At 31.2% G+C, this 23,955-nt stretch overlaps 1 protein-coding gene across 2 annotated transcripts; it reads right to left on the minus strand.

Moving 5' to 3' along the window:
* Positions 1–1,836: 1,836 nt before the first annotated feature.
* LOC127719470 (cytochrome P450 4F6-like) lies at positions 1,837–23,955 on the minus strand. 2 transcript variants are annotated; one of them, XM_052225617.1, is made up of 12 exons: positions 23,894–23,955; positions 20,034–20,210; positions 17,862–18,009; positions 15,293–15,474; positions 14,016–14,140; positions 13,169–13,231; positions 9,828–9,951; positions 8,514–8,661; positions 7,376–7,505; positions 6,744–7,022; positions 6,067–6,132; positions 1,837–3,330 (listed from the first exon to the last, which is right to left on the minus strand). In XM_052225617.1, exons 2-12 carry the CDS (start codon positions 20,202–20,204, stop codon positions 3,225–3,227), a joined length of 1,542 nt encoding a protein of 513 aa, XP_052081577.1. In that variant the 5' UTR covers positions 20,205–20,210; positions 23,894–23,955; the 3' UTR covers positions 1,837–3,224. The 2 variants fall into 2 exon arrangements, with proteins under 2 accessions (XP_052081577.1, XP_052081578.1); XM_052225618.1 differs by lacking the exon at positions 17,862–18,009 and adding an exon at positions 18,147–18,294.

Here is a 23,955-nt window from a genome sequence, read left to right on the forward strand (position 1 = left end):
CAATGGATAAGAGATGTGCTAATACTTGTACTACTGCATAATGCACCTTATCAGTAATCTATGATGATGAAAATGTTAGTTTTTCATTCTTCACTGCCATCTTTAATCACAATAATCAATATCAATGGTATATCACTAAGTTATTTCACTCTTAACCACAGTTATCCAGCATATCTTCATATAGCGGATAATAACCTATACAATTAGTAGTATGAAGACACTATGATAGTTGTCTTCAGCAGGCCTGGCAGCAGCTTAAGCATTTATACAGGCATCAGCAGCAGCAACATTATCTGATCATTTACAGCTTAAAATTTATAATGTATGTCTGATAGCATTTACTTTCAACATAACTTCAATTAGAAATACACGACAGGCGAGACATTTCTCTGTGTCCACTCTTGTTACATATGACCAGAATAACAACCCTACAGAAACTTTTAAAATATCCGACAAAAAAGAACTTAATTACAAGAAATCAATAAAAAGTATAAATCATTTTCATTTGGTTTTGCATAGAAATAAAATGGAATTTGTTCTCCTTTTTCTACAAACATGTTAGGGATCATAGATTTATTCTTACGAGGAAGCTCCGAGCATGCTCGGAGGATGCTCAGAGCTTTTTCAGTAGGCTCTTCTCTGCAGTTTATGTGAAAATAATTATCATGATCCATTAAGATGTCAATCAAATCTACACCACTTCTATAATAAGGAAAGTTGAGCATTATAGAGGAAGCTCAATTAACACCTGTGTAAACAACTGATCTATTCAAATACAATTTGCATGACATTTTACAAATTATAGAAAAGATAAGAAATTCTTCAACAGTACTGTGTAATGCTTGGAAAGAAATCTCAAGTCTCCACAAAAAAGTGAAAGTCATTTAACAAAAAATATACAATTATTATATTTATTAATCATTTCTTTTTTTATAATAAAAAAAATTCTCAAATTTTATAATTAGATGATATGATTTAAATATAGTTTATATTATATAATATGCTACATAAAAGTTATCAAGACACAAAAAACAGTCAGGGGGCGATACTAAACAAGTTATTTTTTTTAGTTACTTAATATATATTAATAGGTATTTTTTGTTTTTTTAAATTATTTGATATAAACTCAATAGTTATTTTAAATGTCAAAAATTTCTCATAAGCTTCCTCATAAGAATAAATCTATGATCCCTTAATAACAAATAAATTTTGGAAATGTAATTACTACAATTTAGACAAGAATTCAAAATACAAATCTTTTTGTTTCAAGTATTAATAAAAGCAGAATTTTAAAATAATATTTTGTTATGGGCAGTTGTTTGGGCCAAATTTGTCCAAATAAGCTAAAAAATATCGCTGATGTATTATTGACTCACGTGAATCCTTTTTCATGTGAATTTCAATTTAACCCCTTAGCTGGAGATGGGTTATGCATGTACTAGGTGTGTTTAGCTATTAAAAGGAAAAGAATGTCATCATTGAAGTGAATCAAGGATGAACTATTTCGTTGACTGATTCGATCCACAAAACATCATTCTTATACAGGTAATCCAATTGCACATGGTTGCTATCTGTTAATATTTATATTCATGTTTATATCTATCGGGTTATATTACTGTCGACAGTCTTTGGAGGTCATCTTGATGGTTAATTAGATGGTGTCTAGACTAATATACGAAATTTGCTTATTTTAGACTCATTGCAATTTGCATATACATTTAAGTATGTAATAAATATAATATGAGAATTTGAGTCAAATCCGTGAACATGAATTTGACAGCAATTGCCTCTTTAAGACATTTTGAAGAGTTCCACTTTTATCAAAAATAACAACAATCATCTATTTATTTTTAATATCATTTGTAAACTTATTCAATTTAAGTTCAGTTAATAACACAAATCATTGAAAGACAATTAGGTCAAGAATGTTTAAATTCATTCTAATTAAAGCTTCTTCAGTCCACTTTTTGATTTTTCTAATTATAAAATATTATAGCAGTCTTAATTCATTAGTTGACACAGTCTATAATATTAATGTTGAATTACTTTACAGCTAAAAGCAAACCATCACACAATCAAGTCCTAATATATATTGCATGCCAACTATTTGTTGAAAATCTAAAATTAGATAAATGATTGATAACTAGAATGTCCGTCTGGCCTCTAGACCCCTATTTTCAATAAGCCAATCAACCCACAATATACATTTTCAAAATTTCAAAATATTTGTAAAAACTTTCTCTTTTTAAATACAACCAAGGATCACAGATATTTATGTTAAATGACTCCCTACCCACCCCTCGCACCCCTTTCACAATTTGAAAGAAAATATGCCATCTAATAAGTTAATTATGTAGGGTTGCTGTCTGATTGACATTTGCTCCATATCTGCAATTACTGATTGTTTTTAAAATAATTCTAAAACACTATAATTTTTAGATTTATAAAAAAAATAAATATATTTATTTAAATAAACTAAATATAAATATATAGACATTTATAAATATAAATTCTTTATCATTGAGGTTAACTTAATGTCATGACTATGGAAGTAATGGGAGGTCCGTACACCTAATAAAAATATCTCAAACATCAAGCCTGTGTTTCACAAAAAATCCTTCAACTAATATTGAGCGTTAGTATATTAAATTGTTCATGGCTTATTTTCAATTTTAGTCTTAAGATTTTTCGTGAAACCCAGGCCAGACCTCCACAGTTCTTGTCTCTGAGCATGTATCATAAAAATAACCTAGAAACATGTTAATAATTTGTTTTATTATACTTCATGTTAAAATGCCATATTTTGAATGGCTAATACAAGGGTGTTAATTTACTCTATCACATGGCTGAGCCGGTGACAATTTTTTTGAATGTCACCCTCTTGTCCAAACCAATCAAAAATCGATAATTTAAAGGACAATGAATTGAATTTACATCAAGTAATAAATATAATGCTTAAGTTCTACACTTCGCCGCCGTTGACAATGTTTTCTCAGGGTAACAATCTGCTCTATCACCCTCTCAGCTATGTGTTATTTATATAATGACAGACTTTACATAAAATTAAAAAGTCCACAATTCTGGTTACTAAGCATGTAATAAACTATTCCAGAAATGATTTTTAAAAATTCAATCATAGCAAATGTTTGAGAAAATTAACAGATTAACAATATAACTATTCAAATAGTAAAAATCAGACGATAACAAAATACAATATTTTCCGATCAATAAGACCTTGGATGTGCTAACAGTTTTATTCCATTTTCAGCTCTCATTACTACTCCAATCTTTTTCTTCACCAAACAGTCTGGATCTGGTTGGAAAGTAAACCTACAAAACAGAATATCAAGTTTTAGAATGGTTCTTTCTTCTGATGGTCTGCTGACAGACTGTCCGTACGTCCAACCGTCTGTACGTCTGTACGTCCCAAAATTAGTTCTCTAACTTTAGTTTGCCTCAACAAAATGTTATGAAACTTATACACAATGCTTATTACCACAAAACACAGATTAAATTCAAATTTTGATTGTGTCACTCTTACCATTCTAGAGTTATGTTCCTTAATAAGTTATTTGCAAGCCGGGGCATCATCTGTGTCCCATGGACACATTCTTCATGTATTTGAATTTTCTTTGAGCAGCAGTATGCAACAAAACAGCTGTAACCACCTAAGCTTCATCCTGTAGCAACAAGCACATTTTGACTCTTATTTTCCAAATTATGATCCATATCTTATTTCCATGTACAAGTTAGCTGTCATACTGTTGGTAGCTGCACTGTTCAGGATTTTTTTATTGTGTTTTAGTTTTACCACATATGATTTAGATAGACAAAGTAACTTCTATGTCATTTGGTCTGCGGTGGAGAGTTGTCTCATTGGCAATCATACCATATCTTTTTATTTTTAAAATTCGCAAGAAGTTCCGTGGAACCCTGTGTCTCGCCTTCAATTGCTGCTGTCAGTGTAAAAGTGTAAGGTTGACTTAAAAAGTGAGTCCATTTACTGTAAATTCAGAAATTATTGCGTGCATTTATTATTGCGATTTTTCAAGAATGGACAAAAATGCGAGATTAATTATTGCGATATCATGAAAATCTGCATACAGATGTATGTAACAGACATCAGAATGCGAGTTTTTATTATTGCGATAGTCACCCAGTCGCATTATTTGCATTAATAAAAACCTCGCAATAATTTCTGAATTTACAGTATCAGTAAAATACAGAATTCAAAAAATAAATTCTAATGTTTTCTTTAGGTGCTATTTCTTGTTTTTGAAGATTAGCTTCTGTCCAAGTTACATAACAATCCATGAACGTTTACATATTTACCATGTGAAAAAAAAATTAATCTCAGACTGTCTGTAGGTTATAATCTACCATTAGCTCCTATGGAACCAGTCAATAATGAGCATAACATAGTATTCAGAAACAAAAACATGGAAGATTTTGATTGGGTGGAGTATGCCACAAATAATTTTTTTTTTTTCCTGAAACCTTATGGATTCTTGGTTGTAGCAATGACAAAATAAAATTTGATTCCTCCTTCTGAAATGGTTGAGATTTTTTCTTCCTGTTGTTGAATGCATAAATTTTACTGTTATTTTTGTGCGAGATTGACAGTCACCCTTGACAACTGTAAATTACACATAGAAAAGCAACGTGACCATATATTTTTTTTTATGAAATATGTTAACACAATAAATATTCTTTATTTTAAAAAAGGTTTTATAATAAAAATCAACTCAATAAAATCAGTACAGCAAGAAACATTACTATTGTCAGCAATGGAAAAATCAATTGTTTTTTACATTCTGTAAATGTTAACTGTAAAATATTTAGTCCATCTATCAGAAAAATACTAAAAATAAAAAAAAAAGTTTTTCAAAGGTTTGTTTCAGACATTATCTCTTAATCATCAAAAAGCTTCTGCCAAAGTTTCATAAAACTCTATGAAGGTTTGACAAAGTAATTGATGTGTAACAAACATTAACCCCAGACTGTATCTACTTGTTAACTGTAAAAACCTAAGTCCATTTATCAGTAAAAATTTTGCTCTGGATACTGTCTTTTGGTCATAAACAAGCTTCTGTCCAAATTTCTTAAAATTCCATTAAGGTTTGACAAAGTTATTGATGACTGAGCCTGAGTGTCAACTGTAAAAACTTTAACCTCAGACTAAATCTGAATGTTAAAAAAACTAAGTCCATTTATCAGTAAAATACGGAAAAATGAAAATAAATATTTTAAAAATTTTGCTCTGGATACTGTTTTTTGGTCATAAATAAGCTTCCGTCCAAATTTCATTAAACTCCATGTAGGGTTGACAAAGTTATTGATGTCTAAAAAAACTTTAACCACTGACTGAACCTAAATGTTGACGCCGCCGCCGACGGAATCTAGGATCGCTATGTCTCGCTTTCGCGAAATAAATTTCACAGGCTGCACAATAAAGGGAGAGGTTTGTATGCACATAAAACTGGTCAACGCCTCTATAAAGTGAATCATGTGAATAAGATTCTGTGAAAGTTTCACAAAATTCTGACTAGCAATACAGGAGCAGTTGGGTTATACAACAGTGGGACAGAATGACGTTATTTGACCTAGATAGGAAGTGTTTAACTTAGTTGATTTGCAGCATCCCTTGAATTTAAAACTTTTGTGAAGGTTATCTCCCCTTGAAAACAAATATTTTTGTATTACTGAAAATACCATTCAGAAGTAAATAATTTTAGTTTATTTCTGAAATATCTCTTTAAGAATATGATAAAATATTTAAAACAAGTGTATATTCAATGTTTTAAAAGGATATTTGGTTAGACTAGAGGCAATTAAGAGCTTGAAATATTGTTAACATCTGTATATTGTTGAAGATTGTATGTTGACCTCTAAATGTATATTGTTGACTTGAACTGTTGGGATGCTGTTTAATTATACCACGTCCTTCTTACTTATACAAGATACTGACTTATAAAACCTTGTAGCCATAAATCTAGATTGTAGCTACATAAATGCTCAATTCGTTACTTTGTTTAACAGTACTATTAACTTCTATTAATTACTTACTTTTGAAGAAGTCTGGCAAGTACAACCTTTTGTTCATTCATGGCAAAATGTTGACCAATACAGTTTCTGAAAACAAAATATCATTCCCGTATAAGTAAAAATGTTCTTTTTTAAAATTATCTAGATGTACTTGGTTCTCTAATTTTGACACAAACTTTAATTCTTGTTTAGACCTTTCTAGCCTCCTTTTTGTGATGTATTTTTCACAATTGTCTATCTATGCTGTTATAGTAATATAAGAGAAGATCAAAGTCGACATAGTCTCAATGATTTACATTTTTCCACTTACATAGTTGCCTAAATTGTTTACATACATTAGTTGGTATAAATCTTAAATAATGTGTGCATTCATTTAACCTTTCAATGATTTTGATTATGGTTGTAGACATATTTATGCTTACATCCATATCATTTGAACTCTGGTGGATAGTTGTCTCATTGGTAATCATACCACATCTCCACATTTTGATATATTATAAATTCCAATTTAATAATAATATTATATAAAAATATTGTGTACAGAAACGGAGAAATTTTGTTATTGCTTACATGCAAATTTAAAATCAGAAAAAAAAGAATGAATGTACTGTATAAACTTATATGTATTTGTATCACAATTTCTGATGGCTGTTCTTATTTTTTAGATTTTTTATTCGATTTTTGAAAGTCATATATACCTAGGCCCTGCTGAAAATGGAATAAAAGCATATGAATCTCGGTTAGCTGAGTTTTCAGGCAAAAATCGTTCAGGCATGAATTCATCTGGATTTTCCCACACAGTGTCATTGTGATGTAGATTATAGATTTGTAATGCTAATGTTGTATTAGAAGGGATTGTAACGCCATCTATGACCATCTCCCTGGTGGTGACACGAGATATAAAACCAACAGGACAATGAAGTCTCATTCCTTCTTTAATACAAAGGGTTAGTGATTCTAGTTTTGGTATGTCCTCCCTACAAAAAAAACACCATCATAAGCTTGAAATGAAACACACATCCATTAAAAATTATCGTTACAGTTTGCCTACGTAACCCCTATAGACACTTCGAAGACAGATTCCATCTCCATATCTGGTGGAATACACCATTTCTTCACTCTTGACAGTTAAATGTTAAATGATTAAAACACTAAGGTGCATCTCTTTCAAAATTTCAAATTGCTTTGAGTGGAGAAATATCTAATCATACTTAATGTATTCATAGAAAATATTTTCATATGATCCTCATTAATGTTGTTTCTTCTTAGATCTTCTGTAAAAATACAGATCAGAACAAAATACACTAAACTTAATCACTAAATGACTTACGATTCAATTTCAGAAGAGTTTTTTGTCTTTAATAAATGATCTATTTCTTCCTGGATTTTTGTCTGCCATTTTGGATGTTGTGAGATGGAATACAAAGTCCAGCACATAGAACTGGTCGTTGTATCATGTCCTGTAAGATACATGTATGAACACTTATAAATATGGTTATTAGTGGGGAAATCTTTGCTTCATGGGTTTCTGAATTTGTGGTTTGAGACATTACACACGTAGATGAGGGGTATATGTAAATGAGCAGGACCATAATTGATTTTACAGAAGTAATACACACTAGACATTCACCTGATCTGACAATAAGAACATATCAAGAAGGCTGTATGGTTGCCTTTAATTGCTTACATCCACTTCATTTGGTCATTGGTGGATAGTTGTCTCATGTGTAATCATACCACATTTCCTTATTTTTATATATATATCTGAATAATCCTCAGCTTTCAAATGATTCATACAATATCTTATGAAACAAAGCTATTTACTGCAACAATGTATTGAACTTAAACAGTTCTAAAACAAATTTCTGAAGCATTGTAAAATAAATCATTTTAAAAGTAACTTAGCAAACCAGAACACCAATGAACTTCTGTAAGTTGATTTTTTTTGGATACATATCAAGTAAGTGAATAAAGATATGGCTTATTCTAAGATTCCTCTGAGCTATTCATGATTTTGGATATTTTACTGACTGACATGTCTAGGTTTTTGTAACCGGTATAAGCTAAGTAAATCTTTACAAGCTAAAGTCATGAGCAAAATAATGACAAATATAGGTCATAACTTGATTTTTTTTTCAGGAGATGACAGATATCATATGATGTTGATAGGATGCTGTCTGTCATATCTATATTTAGTTCTAATATTGAGTACTGAAATGTCATTTGAATAAAGTTGTGGTAAAATATTTGATCCACCACAAACTGACGAGGTCCCATTGTGGTCTGTGTACAAACATCATATTTTTGTGCAATGACATTGTCTAGTCTATTCTATTTAATATCACCACATTTTATCTTATTTTCTGCACAGCAAAAGTAATGCTTCTATGTTGTAAAATCTGCATCAAACTAAAGTCTGCCCTTAGTTATTTCTGAAATAAGTCAACACCTTTATATGTGTAGCTTACCTTCGAATAGGAAAGTATCAACTTCATTTCTGATTTCTAAGGGAGTTAATCCTTCACCATTTTCATCTTTAGCTGTAATTAATATATCCAAAAAATCCAAATATCTGGTTTTTTTACCTGTTTCTTTGTTAGGTAATCCTTCTACCTCCTGTAAGTATTCAATAAAAACATTATCACATTTAGATGGACAGAATAATTTTGTGAAATATATCAAATTTCAAGATGCTCATTTATATGATAACCAAGAATTTTAAAATATTTGAATAAAGATTAGAAATTGTTTTTAAATGCAATGGTAGAGTATGTTCTTATATAATGACTTATTATAGAAATGTGAATAATAATCATCCACCTTTTTCTGAAGATCCTTAACAATTATGTCCTATATGTTAACACAAAGTTTATATGGTTTTCATGCTGTCATGAAGGCAAAACAATTCTACATCTGTATAAAAAAAGTATTTGCATCAAATCAATGCTTTTTGTGTGTACTGCCTACCATATCAGGGTCACTGTTTTCCTGTCTGTTTGTGTGTCCATCCTTTAGTATGTCCTTTTTTTGAGGTTCGTCTGTTTATATCATTTTAAAGTTTTGATTTAAGGTAGAATACCATCCATTATTACACACGTTCATTGTGATGTGAAATTTTAAAAATGTATACGACATCATGGTTTTGACACAGATTTCATGGTGAAATGGTCAGGTTAAAGTTTGTTGAAGGTAGGTTAAAGTTTTGGCCACATCAACTTGAAACTTAGTAAACATTAATATATGTTCTTTATAATGTGACCATTTATCAATGTCTTAAAAGATTTCTACAAATATCTGTGGGATCATTCAAAAATGATAGATAATCTCTCCACTGGTGATCAGTTTTTTAGAGGAAAGTTAAGCTCTTTCTCTGTAAAGAATATCCAATTTTTTCTTTTTTGCACCTTTACTTGACTTTCACAAGTTTTTATCTATCTTGTTAAAATTATCCATTTAATATTATCAAAATTTGACTTGATCACACAGTGGGGGGGTGATATATATACCAAACATCTTCTTCTATTAGGGGACTCGGTGACTGGGTGGCATAAATACTAGTTCTTCTACAGTAATTGCTAGCCTGTCAACACCATGCTTGTGAGTTCAAACACCACTGATGAAAAGATTGAAAGACTAGGATCTTAATTGACTAGGATTGCAAGCTTTCTGCAGTAGGTCAGTGGTTCTCTCTGCCTACCTCCACCAAAAAAAAAAAGAACTGGTCGACAGGATATGGCAAAAGTCCATAAATCAATCAATCAATCTCCTCGTATACTACAAACCAGTGTTTTTCTCCTTTTCTCAATAATTTCTTCAGCAACAGTGTGCACATAATCACAAGCCTTTTTAAATTCCCTCCCCGTTTTCGTTAGGTAGAAAATGAAGTCTGGAAACAAAACTGGGTTTCTGTAATAAATATAGCATCTAATTACTGTAAATTCAGAAATTATTGCGATGTTTTTATTATTGCGAAAAATGCAACAGGGTTATAATCGCAATAATTTAAACTCGCATTTTGAAATTTTATATATGAATTAAACAGGATTTTTCTCAATATCGCAAAAATTAAAATCGCATTTTCGTCTAAAATGACAAAATCGCAATAATAAATGCACGCAATAATTTCTGAATTTACAGTATAGAACATACCAAAGATAATAAAAAATACATAAATGACAACTACTGATTAACAGTTGCTTAAACTTCAGCAGTAATTAGTAAACACATATTGAAGGCTCTCACTTGTAACCAATGTGACCTTATAACTATATTTTTATAAACCAATTTGCTAAGGAATTAAGCAATATGAACCCTGTCTGAGTGACATGTATACTTTGATTCTATATATCAACAAGTTGTCCTATAATGATACAAACATACTCTATTTTTCATCCATAAAGATTGCACTTATTTCTTATTTAATACAACAGCTTTTGTCCTCAAATATAAGTCATTAAAATCTACATGGCTGTTGAAAACTTATTTTTATCAATAATAATCATCACTAAAACATTTACTCATTTTGTGATGCAGTCATTTATATCATTTCAAAACCATCTTACATACCATATCATGTTCAGCTGTTATTGAAGAGAAATCTAATATTTCTAATCAACATGCAATTCACAAAACTGTTTTTGGGTGTACATATGATATGGATTTAATCCAGTAAACGATATCAAGTGTTTTGAATAATAACCATAATTTCAATTATTTTCAGGTGGTACACATCTTAAAGGAGTAGGCCCGGTAAGACCCCTTTTTGGCCCCAAAATACAGCATTTTTACAAATTTGTTGTTATGTAAACTTTTAACTATTTATTGGAAAGTAGAATACTTATGTTCCATAAAAATGGACTGTTTTTGACAATACAATGCACATGCATCAGGTACTACCATCATAAATTCATGCAAAAATACTGAAATCGTCACAATTTTAGCATTTGTGCTAATTTTAAGAAGGTTTATGTCCAAAATGGAAGTGGCCGCATTTGTGTTCAGTCTTTATATTTAAACATATGTTGTATTTGATGATAATACATAACATATATAAAGGTTGAGACTGAACACGAATGCGGCCACTTACATTTTAGACAAAAACCATCTGAAAAGTGACGTTTTATGGCATATTTGATGGATCTTTCATATAAAAGCTTGAATTTGAGCGTCTTTAAAGACCAAATCAGTTCAAATCTTTGACATAAACTAATTGAATTGACTGAAGTAGACACTTAAGTGTTTAAAAAATGTCAAAAATCTTTCATCAGATGTACTTCGAATTTTAGGCCAAAACTAGCCCTTACCGGACCTTCTCCTTTCACAAATCAAATCCCTTAATACTGATTCAACGTGTAAAATATTTTGCTCCCTTAAATTCAATAAACATCAATTTCATTTTAATAGTGTAAGAAAAGTATTTAGCTTCAAAGAAGGAACTTTTGTTCTAATGAAAGGAAACACAAGTGTTACTTCATCCAGCAAGTTTGAACCCAGTAAACCTTGAGGACAAGGAAACCAGGTGTTGGTAATGATTGATTGATTGTTAGTGTTAAATTCTCATTGAAGCCAGTTATTATTGTCGTAGGAAGCTGGAGTAACCAGAAAGAACCCGCAGGATAATGTTGGTTATGAAAAATGTTAAAGCTTGATGAGAGGTTTATACATGTAAAAGTGAAAAAAAAATAGAGTAATCATCATTTCATAAACAGGAATCATTCGACAGATCTATCCATATTCGGTACATAGTAAAAGATACAGTAAATATTTAAATTCTATAATGGAGGACAGGACAAACATTGTCAAGATCACTTAAAAGAGAGAGGCAAAAGATACCAAAGGGACATTCAAGCTCATAAGTTGAAAATAAACTGACAATGCCATGGCTAAAAAAGAAAAAGACAAACAACAATACACAAAACACAACATAGAAAACTCTCCGGTGCTCCGGAAGGGTAAGCAGATTCTGCTTCCCATGTGGCACCAGTCATGTTGCTCATGTTAGTACAAACCTGGTGATAATTAGATATAAGAAGATGTGGTATGAGTGCCAATGAGACAACTCTCCATCCAAGTCACAATTTGTAAAAGTAAACCATTATAGTTCAAAGTACTGCCTTCAATAAGTCTTATTCAGTAAGTCACATTCTGGAAAAGGGGACGGGATTGTTGTTACAACAATTGAAATATATCCGTTGTCATCAAGTTCACTTATAATAATTTTCATAAAGATGTAGACAAAATGTTGATACTTTTATTGTTTTATTATGTTTTGGAATGTTTATCTCATTGATATATACCCAACATGTATGTGACTTGTAAATACGAGGTATGCTATCTCAACTATAACAATAAGTTCTAAAACTTTACTTGGATATCAGATTGTGTACTAATCATAGAAGAGAGGGCCATTGAAGGATCTTCCATAGAATATTTCTATATAAAAATCGATGTGATATCTAATAAAAATTATCTGTAAAATTTCATTCAAACCCAATACTACACCTGCATAGTGCTGACCTTTGAAATGGCACATAAATGTCCAATAGAAATATTTCAGCTAGAATGTCAAAATGTTATAATGAAATCCAACTTATTTTTATGGAAATGTTTTCTTGTAAGTTTGCCATATTGAAAAAAGTTTATCTAACAATTATTTGTCTTCTCATGCAAGTCATATACATAATTTAATTACAAAATAAGTTGGTTTACAGTATTTTTTATAAATTAGGCTCATGCAAATGAAAGTAAAGTATATTTAAGTTTGTAAATGGTACAAGTTTACCTCTCATCATAAAACACACACTATAAAAAAACAGGTATTACATGTTATAGGTGTTATTAAAAAATCTATAAACTATAGTAACAAAGCTATTTTTAGACTTTTTATAAGCTTATTAGCATGAAATGCTCCACTATCAATTTAAACATCTAAATACTCTTAAAACAACTTATTAAAAAGAAATGGCAATGTTAGAAAGGAAAAGTACTCTATTTTTCATCATCTTTTAAGCTGCAAATGATCTCCCTTTAAAGTCTCATGAATCCAAAGGCTATAACAACTTAAAAAAAATAAACATGCCTATTATTTATGAACCCTTGTTCTGGTCATTAACTTATTACTTACAAAGATCTATCTACCCAAATTTCACTCAATGTTTCTACAGCACAAACATAAGGGTGGCTTTCTCTAAAATATAAAACACCAGAAATTAACTCCCTTTGTTAGATATTTCTCCATCCGAAATTATCTCCCTTTGTTAGGTATTTCTACATAAATCAATGCAAAGTTGTTATACACATATCTTGGTGTACCTATAGTTGTCTATTAAATGTTTTTATTGTTTTTGGTATTTATGAAACTGTTGAGCAAATTATGACAGCATTTGTAAGATATCTTTGACTGGGGGATAGCCAAATTTTTATTACATGAATTTCTCTTGAAACTCATTTCACATCAATTTTACGTTACTTTCATGCAAACAAAATTTGCCTGTGTATAGTTGACATCAATATGTAGAAAAGAATTCTGGTATTACCTGGTTTTGTGATTTGAGCTATTGATTAGTGCTTAACGCCTCATTGTAAGTCTTGAGATGAAGTACAGCTGTTAAGCACTGTTTCTTTGCTCTGGTTTCTGTCAAGTGCATTGTGGGACTTTGTGTCATATATTAATACAACATATTCTTTCCTTCCTACTGCATTCTTTACCTGGTTTTACATTTTAAATCATACAATAAAGTATATATTTCTGAATGTGTTTTGTTATTTAAAAAAAATCTTGGTATCATTTTGTACTTTTCAAAATTATTTTTTTCCCAATCAGTGGGACTTGTTGGCTTTCAATTCATAATTTATCTACTATTTCAATTCCTGATGAGGTTAATTAAGTAAGCATATTTTATATTCTCTAAACTATATTTGTCTTCTAGTCAACTGAATATGTCCCTAGATTTGCCAATCAATGGTCTTACCCTAGTGTCTGACAGTTACTCTCATAGGAAAAGGCACATCTCAGTATTATATCTAAGGAGCACAGGCCTATGTTAGAAAATAATTCAAATGACTTGTTAGCTCTAGCTCGGTCTTCTATCTTTTCCTACAAAATTATAAAAAAACAAGAAAAAAGAAACTCATTTATCTGTTGATTTAATAAAAGCCATGTCTCCTAAGATAAAGATCCATTTGGACAAGTTGGTTGTAGTCATCACTTGTAATGTACTATATACAAACAGGCATGTCCTGAGGTTGTCTAAATGTTTGTATTGTTTTTTACACACTTCAGTGTGATTGTTGAGCTAAATCATGACAGTACATGTTTGATTTCTTCGCCAGATTTATTTTATTGATATTACACCATGGCTTTGTTCTTCAATTCACAGTTGTGGAGTGATTGTCAATTTGCAAAGAATTCCGCTCAAACCAGTGCTAGGGGCCGTCTTAAACTTGCAGTGAGGTGAGAGTTTTTTTGCTACATGTTGAAGGCCTCACTGTGAATTTGAGATGAAGATCAGCAATAAAAGCACTGTTCCTTTGATTAGTGATTATTCCTGTGCATATACTGATTTTGTGTCATGGATGGATACCCTCATTCTTTCTTTCTTTTTTATTATGTCTTTTGGCAAATTGTGTTTTTGGGTTAATGTTTCTTTGACATACATCGCAACTTTAATCTTATTCAAGCAAAAAATACAAATGATTGAAGATTATTGTTTTAACTTTTTTTTAAGCAAAACAAAATAATAATAAAGCCAATCAACTATTTCGTTTATAGAAAGCCATTGTGACCCAATTAACACACAGAATTTAGGAGAATGCTTGTTACTTCTTTGTCCTCTTTCTTCAACAACACAAACATATCTTAAAATCTAATTGTGGAGGTCCTGTAATAATTGTGGACCCCCATAAATATTTCAGGATATCCTAAAATGGAATTTTTGAGGTCATGAAATATATAATTATGGAGCTTAATAAATATTAAGGATATCTTAAAATACATGATAAAATAAAGCAATTTTGACAGATTATTAGTGGCGGTCTTAAAATATTTCAGGATATCATGAAATGGAATTATGGAGGTCATGAAATATTTCAGGAGCTCCTTCACCACAATAATTTTGACTAAATTTGTGCCGCATAAGTGTTAAATTCCCATTGTAAATCTGCTTGACTTTTGAAGTAGATGATTAACTACAGAATAAATGATCAATTTTAACTCAAAGAAGATGTGCTACACTTTTGTATACTTTACCAACAATATATCTGTAGCTTGATTGTAAACTTTGATGTAGGGTTGTAGTATATCAAAATGGAAAGCTGGTGTAAGTAGTCTTCTGTTCCTGGCCCAGCGCTCTCCATTGGCAATCAGTAGACCTTCTCCTAACCAGTCCACTCCCATTATATATACTGTACCCAGGCCTCTTGGTTTAGGTTCTAACAACAACACAATAAAAATAGGTCAAAACTTCAATAGCAAATGTGCAATACTTGAATCATAAAAAAAAAAGTTAACCTTCCATTGAGAATGATGCTAAAAATTTACAGTAAGTTTTGCAGTCTTGGAAATCTGCCAAATGTGTACACAAACAGACAGACACATCTTCAGATAATTAGACATTACAGTATTCTAATAAATGTGCTAAAGGCTTTGATACGATTTAATAAATAGTTTTTCACTCAGATGTATTTTGGTCATTTGTAATACAGAGGAAATTGAATAAAGCTAAGGTCTGAGTATTCACAAATCTAGTGTACCTTATACAGATGTGCCAGCAATTAATCAGCTTTATTATCAGTGGCTGTCAATGTATTCATGCTTTATCTTGACAGATAATTTAACCTTAGTGAGGGGCTCTGTTGCTGAGTGGTCAAAGCAGTTCATCTACAGTGATCACTAGCTTGTCAACATTGAAGTTGTGAGTTTCAACTCTTATTTGGCAAGGTGAGTTTGACTCCAATCTTAATTGACTAGGATTGCTAGTTTACCAGGCTGCCATGATATAATTAAGAGTGCTGAAAGTGGTGTTAAACAACAGCAATCAATCAATCATTCAACATTAGGTGTCATTTTTTTATGTTTTATTATATGTATTCACAATGTATATAGACTTTAGACTCAAATCAAGACACCAAGTTGTTCATATTTATAGTTGTAAATATTGCGAATGTTTTTAAATGTAAATCAGTCAAGGGTGTAACTTGAATAAGTTATTAGAGAAAAATAACATACATGTGTTATTACGGATACTTACTCTTAATCTGTAGTAACATATGTTTGTTATCAGTTAAATGTACCATAAAAATTTTATTTTCAGTGGGCACTTGGGAATTCTTGAAACTTGCGCAGTAACTTAATACATAATCTTGAAAACTAATTTTCCAATTCAATTAATTCATTTTTGATCAACCATGGTAAATCAATGAGACAAGGCTTTTAAGTGACAACTTTATAGCTGTAATAACAAGGCTTAGTTATTACAGGCATTTAACTTATTACATGAGACACTTGGGAATGACTAGGAAGCTTGCGCAGAACCTCATTACATGCTCTTATCATTATTTATTACAATAAGTTAAAATACATTGTGATATATGTAGGAGAAAAGGCTTTGAAGAGATGTAGAGAAGCTGTAATAACACCCTTTAGTTATTACAGGCATTATTTTTCTGTAATAACATGGGTGTGTTATGCATGATTGGCAAACTATGGGCTGTTATATCTTTCTAAAGTTTAATATACATAAAGACAATTATAATATCAATAGAACTAGTACACAATTTAACAAAATAACGGATGTATAATGCCCCTTTGAAACATGTAACATACATATGTTATCACAAATTTTTGATATTTTAGCCCTCAATAACAAATGTATGTTATTTTTCTCTAATAACTTATTTAAGTTAGACCCTTGACTGTAAATAGCCAAGAGAGAACTTTATGTGATGCCTGACACTGTGAAAAGTTTTTGCATGGAACAAATAACATTCAGTTTTGAATCCGGTTCCTAACCTGGAAGGACAAGAAGAAGAATCATTCAATGCTCACTCTCGCTATCTTTATAGACAGATTGGTTTTGTCTTTTTCTATTGCCTTATATTGTTGGGCTGCTGTTTCATGGACATTCACCTCACACCTCCTTCATTTTCTAATAACCATATCTTATTCAAGTACAAACGAGTAATGTCAACAAGTATTTAATAAGATACACTCCTTAATTCTTTAAAAAATTTTAGTTTAATGCAATGTTGGAAAATGTAAACAGGAAGCGCAATTTTGTGAATACTTACAGGAATTATGCGCAAAGGTTAAATTTACAAAGTTTTCTGGAGAGAATATGGTACTGTAAACATTGAAATTTTCATGTGAGAGTTATCTTAGCTCATTTTGTTGACACGTAAAATGCGCAAAAATATTCCCCGATCAAAAAGTTTGTAAGAGTAAAAATATTGGCTTGAAATGTTAAAGGTTTATCCATTAAAATCATGAAAAAATCCATGTTTACAGTGCTTGAAATTTAGAATTGTTGATCAGTACCCCATTGATGGATAACAAACACAGTCTATACTCTAAAAAATCACAAAGCTACAATGTTATCCCAAATGATATATATATATACAGTTCTAGGTCACTGCAATACTTTCCCTATTCTTTATAAAGAGATTTCTCAGATTCATGTTTATTATTAATTAAAAATCTTTTGAAAATGAATATAAAGCAAAGTGTTTTAACCCAGGAGATTTCTAGCACTGGTTATGATAAAAGAATATACCGGGTTACAAGCCATAATATGAAACCAATATGGCATTAATTAACAAACCTGAAGTTTTGAGGATAGCTCTCATAGTATCTGGATGGTGCATTACAATGATGGGACGAATAAAACTTATCCACAAGCAGTGCAGTTTGGGAAATCTTGAGACCCTCTCCATCTGAAATTTCAACCCCTCTTCATTAGGACCAGGGTACTGAAAAACATAAATAATCTAGTTAATAAAGTTGGAAAATAGGGGTGTATAAGTCTCCTACAGGAAAGCTGCCAGTGAGGTTAATGGTTGGTCTGTTTATCATACTTATATATTTGAGATCTTGTGATAGCACAAACCTGAAGATTTTAGTATAGTTTTTACGGAGTCTGGATGATGTAACACAACAACTGGGCGAATGAGACTTATCCATATACAATAAAGTTTGGGAAAGTTTGAAACCCATTCCATCTGAAATTTTAATCCTTCTTCATTTGGACCTGGGTACTGAAAATATAAAACTGCAAACATTAATAGTACGTATAACTACTATTATATGACTAGGTTAATAAAATAAAGGAAAAGGTACGATAAAGTATCTTATGTTGCCCCTTTGAATTCGAAAAGACAAAAAGTATTATAAATCTTAAAATTTTATTATGCAGATGTTCACAAAACAATATCAGCATTTGTATTTTGGAATTGTGTTTTACATAGTAGGTAATTTACATAGAAGGTAAACATTTGCTTTAGGTCTCCAAACTTCTTCAAGGGTCCGGAAACGGTCATATATGCCAGACATGACCGATTTGGAAACTGAAAAGACCGAAATGATTTATTGGGATTTAGGTCTTTTTTTTTTTTTTTACAGAAATAATTTCGGTCATTTCATTGAGATCAGGGTTTTATCGGTCGCCATTTTGAACTTATTTTTGTTTTCAGGTCATCAAGAAAAATAGATTTGTTTGAGACAAAATAAAAATTTATTGATTTGTGTTAGTGATTTAATAATATTTATCATTAGTCTGTTGTTTAATGTAAGTGAAAACAATGTACAGGACTCTGTCGAGTCACAGCGTGGGGTAAGTCTGGGTTCAAGCCACTAGGTTTGTTTACATAGTAATTATCACCACTTGAGGATAGTAATCAATGTCCTGGAAGTTTGAATTCGGCTTGGGTGTCGTTATTGTCTTGATTAAAGCCATAAAGGCCATGTACACAAATCTCACCTGTAAACACCTGTTAAGCAATAAAAACAATATGGCGATTTGCTGTGCATCAAATTTAATGTTTTAACCATTCTGACCTAGATTTTCCCAAAAAGATATTATTTTATTCATTAAAGAAGACAAATAACACTGTTGACTCGAGAATCTGTCCATTTTTATCCAAGATGTCCTATATAAAGATGTTAATGTTGATAAAATGTTTTTTTAGGTAAGGCCTTGGTTTATTCAATATTCAACCAAAAAACAATTGTAAAATGATCTATAAATACTGTAAACCAACTTATTTTCGCAGACACTTTATTTCGTGTTTATCCCTTTCAAGTACATTCAGGGGCAATTTAATTTTGTTATTTTCAAATTTACTTGATGTTATTATGTTAAACAAGAAAACATCCAAGTTTTACATGTTTGAGACAATTTATTTTCATGTTATTTTTCTACTCACAAATGTCGTGAAAATAAATCACTATCAACAGGTTTATGATGTGATAGTGACATAACAACTGACCTTTCCTGAACTGAAGTGATCAGTTCGTATCACCCTATTCATTCGTCAATAGAAGAACTAACGTAATTTTGAAAGAATTGAAAGACTTTACTACTTTTGCAAGTTCAGCAGTAAATAATGGCTCTTATTATACTTCTACCTTTATAGATTTACCTTGCTTATCATTTTAATCAAATTTTGTCCAATTAATTTGGATTTCAATTTCAAACTTTAGAATTTAAGGTTGTGTCAGTAGAAAATTAAGAGAAACTAGGAATTGTGTATAGATGATTTGTTATACATCAAAGTCAATTGTAAAACTTTACCAGATGTACTTGTCCCCACAGCCAATGTTTCTTATGACTGTAAAACTTTACCAGATGTACATGTCCCCACAGCCAATGTTTCTTATGACTGTAAAACTTTACCAGATTTACATGTCCCCACAGCCAATGTTTCTTATGACTGTAAAACTTTACCAGATGTACATGTCCCCTCAGCCAATGTTTCTTATGACTGTAAAACTTTACCAGATGTACATGTCCCCACAGCCAATGTTTCTTATGACTCTCTCCAGGCAAAGCGTCATACACTGCTACCCACTTCCTGTGTGCCATACATTTTTGTATCAGTTTTATCACTATGACAACAAGGCCAACAACTCCAACAATGTTGGCTAAGACAGAAACTGTGACTGCCATTATTGGCTGCAAAATAAAATATTCAAAATATCAAAATGACAATATATAATTATGTGAATATATAACTAGATAAGGACCATATGTAAATGAGACAGCATCAAAACAATACAAAAATACAGGTCAAGTCTCTCTGTACTAATCGTGGAATGTGTCCATAATTGGTCCGAAAACAGTTATTTCGTAGTGCATTTCTTTTAGACAATAAATGAAAATTAAAAAAATCCCACCTGCGCTTTCTCAATAATATTTTTACAGTGTGTTGTACCACTTTTGGGACAAATTATATCAAAATTATAGAAAACTTCATCAGCTCATTTTCAACATATTGGCATTTTTATGTTAAGGGGGTCAGGAAATCTTTTGACAGCTTCCGAAATGCTAATTTTTGACCTTTTTCAGCTGGACCAAATCACTACTGAACTTTAAAATTCATGACCCAAATTTTTTTACAGTGTACAAGTTTGCTATTTGAGGCATAAAACATGAAGAAATAAATTTGGAAGGGGTATAAAAAAAATCTGCAAGTAACACACTGTCTACACTAGGGACTATACTTGTGGACAACGAAAATCAAAGGATGATAACTGTGTTCCCGGACCAATTGTGACTAAATTTAACAAATACTGACATATGATAGCCAACAACACCAAAGTTCAGTTCATAACCATGATAACATGAACAATGTAACCAAAGACCAGATTTGTGATTTTGGACAGACACATTTACATGTAGCCGTGTTAAACTTCTTTTTAAGAGTTCTCAATTCTCCTCTTCTGCATGTTTTGTGTCAGTGTAGATGGTTTGATTTTACAAACTTACAGATCATTCTTTGTATCAACGACTTTTTTTTATACCCTGGTAGTTGAAAGCTGACAAAGTAAGCATATTTAGAATACATATACCAAGGTTAACAGTCAGGGTGGAACTGAAAGCAGTTACTGTTTGAAAAAAAAAATTAAATGATAGTCTTTATACATAGTTTAAAAGGTTATCATAAAAAAGTAACCAAAGGACCGACGTAAACCACCAGGATAGATGGATGGACAGACACATTGGTTGATGAAAGGCTGTTTTTCTATGTCCCCACATTGCATTGATAAAAATTTATTGCAGCATACATTGTAACATGTCAAAGTAGTCAACTATTAGAAGAAGGCTGACTCATATCCCTTACTAAATCAGATATCATGCTCCTATTACATGTACATGTATGCTGGAAATATGAATGAGAGATTAATCATAATTATTTCACCATATATAAAATCATGAAATTTCATCTCATGTCCATTTAACTTGACAGAAAGTCAGAATCAGTGACCAGAAACATGTAATAATAAAATTGCATGAACAGGTTTTGCCTTAGAAATCTTGAAATTTAAACTCCACAAAGATCTAAAACTCTGACACATTAGGAAGGGCTCAAGGCACAAGAAGAATAATTAATGCTGATGCAAACAAAGCAATACATGTACACGTTCATTGGGTATTAATTTTGACAAGAGGAAATAAATCAGATCATCATGTTCTACATAAATATCAAGGTTCCTTAAAATCCAAACACTAGGAATTTTTATGTATTTTGGAAGCTATTTCAAAAATGGAGACCGATAGTTTCTTACACCTGGAATCAATTTGGAATAGCATTCATACATATTCATTTTGATTATCAATTGTAGTTGTGATACTAGCTCAAAGATATGTTTCTCAAATTTTTTATTTGTTTTTTTTGTTTTATACTTAAAATTTGATGCCCAGAATTTTGGCAGAAACAGTTTGAAATAGAATTATTATATACCTATATTAGTTGTCGTAGTTTTCCTAAGCAAACATGGCAAAGAAAGATGTTTCTCAAAATTTACAACTTTTTAACAAATTACTAATTTTTTTCCCAAACATATTTCCAATTTCCATTAAAAATAGCTCATCAAAATATTAAGCACAGCTGTGAAAACTTTCATCTGCTTCATGCCCCTACTTTTGAAGTTTTTGTGTTTAAAAAAAATTATTTCTTACAATTTTTCATTTTAGTGCAACAAAATTATTTTTTTCTAAATTTAATTTGCCAATTTTCACCAAAAAAAACAATATGCCTACATTGTACATACATTTGTACATGTATAATGCACAACAACTGTGCAAAGTTTCATTGGGATCCTACCCTTACTTTTGGAGTGCTTGCATTTACAAAAATTGTTGACACACAGATGGATGGACAAAGTGAAACTGTAAGACACAGGGCCTTAATTAACCACTTTACAGTTAATGATCAGGTTTTGGTTCACCCCCATTTATAGCATGGTTTGAAGTTTAAAATTGAATCAAAGATTTGTATGGTCACATCCTTGATTAAATAATAATAAAAAAAATATCAATTCATTCACAATTTTGTTGGTCATGTAATATTTTGTTCTGAATAATAAGATAAAGACTGAAGCACATAAGTAAAGTATCATGACCTTTCAACAAAAAGGTGGACCTTTCAGGTTACAATCAACCATTAAATATTATGGGTGCAGCCATTTTATGAAGATAACATGGTATTCAGAATTAAGAGTATGGCTAATCCTGATTGGTCGATATGTGCACCCGTTATTTTTTATTATTAGAGACTTCGCGCACTCTGCATTATACCGAAGGCAAAATAATATATTTTCCTTAGCCCTAATGGAACTGAGATGTCTTTTCTACGCTAGGATGAGACACATGTTTTTGAGTGCTTCTTCTACTTCTACTTTGTAGTGACCACCTTCAACGCGTTGAAGTTTATGTCACTTATACTGCGCATTGCTTTGTGGAGACGTATATACAGTGAAAAGTTTAACATTTTTTATAATTAAAAACAAAAATTGATAATAACATTTTTACATAGTCACGGGTAGTGCATATTTTTATTTTATTTATTTTTAATATTAAGATAAAACTATTTACACATGATGAATTTACTGACTGTAGGTGTAGGTTGAGATGGCTGTTTTGAACGACTCTATAGAGTCGCTCATAACAATACTCAGAGGAAGGCTGTTCCAGTTTTTAATTGTTCGTGGAAAAAATGAATGTTGGCGTATTTGTGTTCTGCAGGATGGAATTTGGTATGAGAGTGTGTGCATGTTCCGGGACTGTCTGAGTGGTTGTATTAGTCTGTCTATTTTTGTGATTGCGATGAGATGATATGTGATTTTGTAAAATATGACAAGGCGTGCATCTGTTCTTGTGTGCGAGGTCTCTCCATTTTAAGTGATCTATCATGTCACTAACGCTTGATGTGTTTCTGTGTCGGTTAGTGACAAAATTGATAGGCAAGGGAGAAAAGTACAAATTACGTTAAGAAAAACCATGACAAATTAACCTGTATTTTTTGGACCAAAATATACTTCCGAATAATTTTTCTTTAATTGTAGCAAGGCTTCGTTAAAAAAAATTCCACTTGAAAGTCTGCATCTCGAAAAAGGCTATCATTGTCGACTATGGGGAAATTAATTGTTTATTGCAATCTTCAGTTTTTAGGACCAAGGGTAATGGAGGATTGTCGGTCTAGATTTTGACCCTATTATAATTAATGTAACGGATTCGCATAATTTGAATGCGTACGAGTTTAATAAGCTTTAAAATTGGATAATTAACGTGAACCCCTATTTTTTGGGCGTGGAAAAAAGTGTGACTGACAAACATTGACTCACTACAATGCATACCTTTGGAATCAATTTTAAAGGGGAAACATTTTGAAAGGGAACGAACCAATTTGTATTATGTT

The sequence above is a fragment of the Mytilus californianus genome, unplaced genomic scaffold (genome assembly GCF_021869535.1).
Source record: "Mytilus californianus isolate M0D057914Y unplaced genomic scaffold, xbMytCali1.0.p SCAF_11, whole genome shotgun sequence".
NCBI lineage: Eukaryota > Metazoa > Mollusca > Bivalvia > Mytilida > Mytilidae > Mytilus > Mytilus californianus.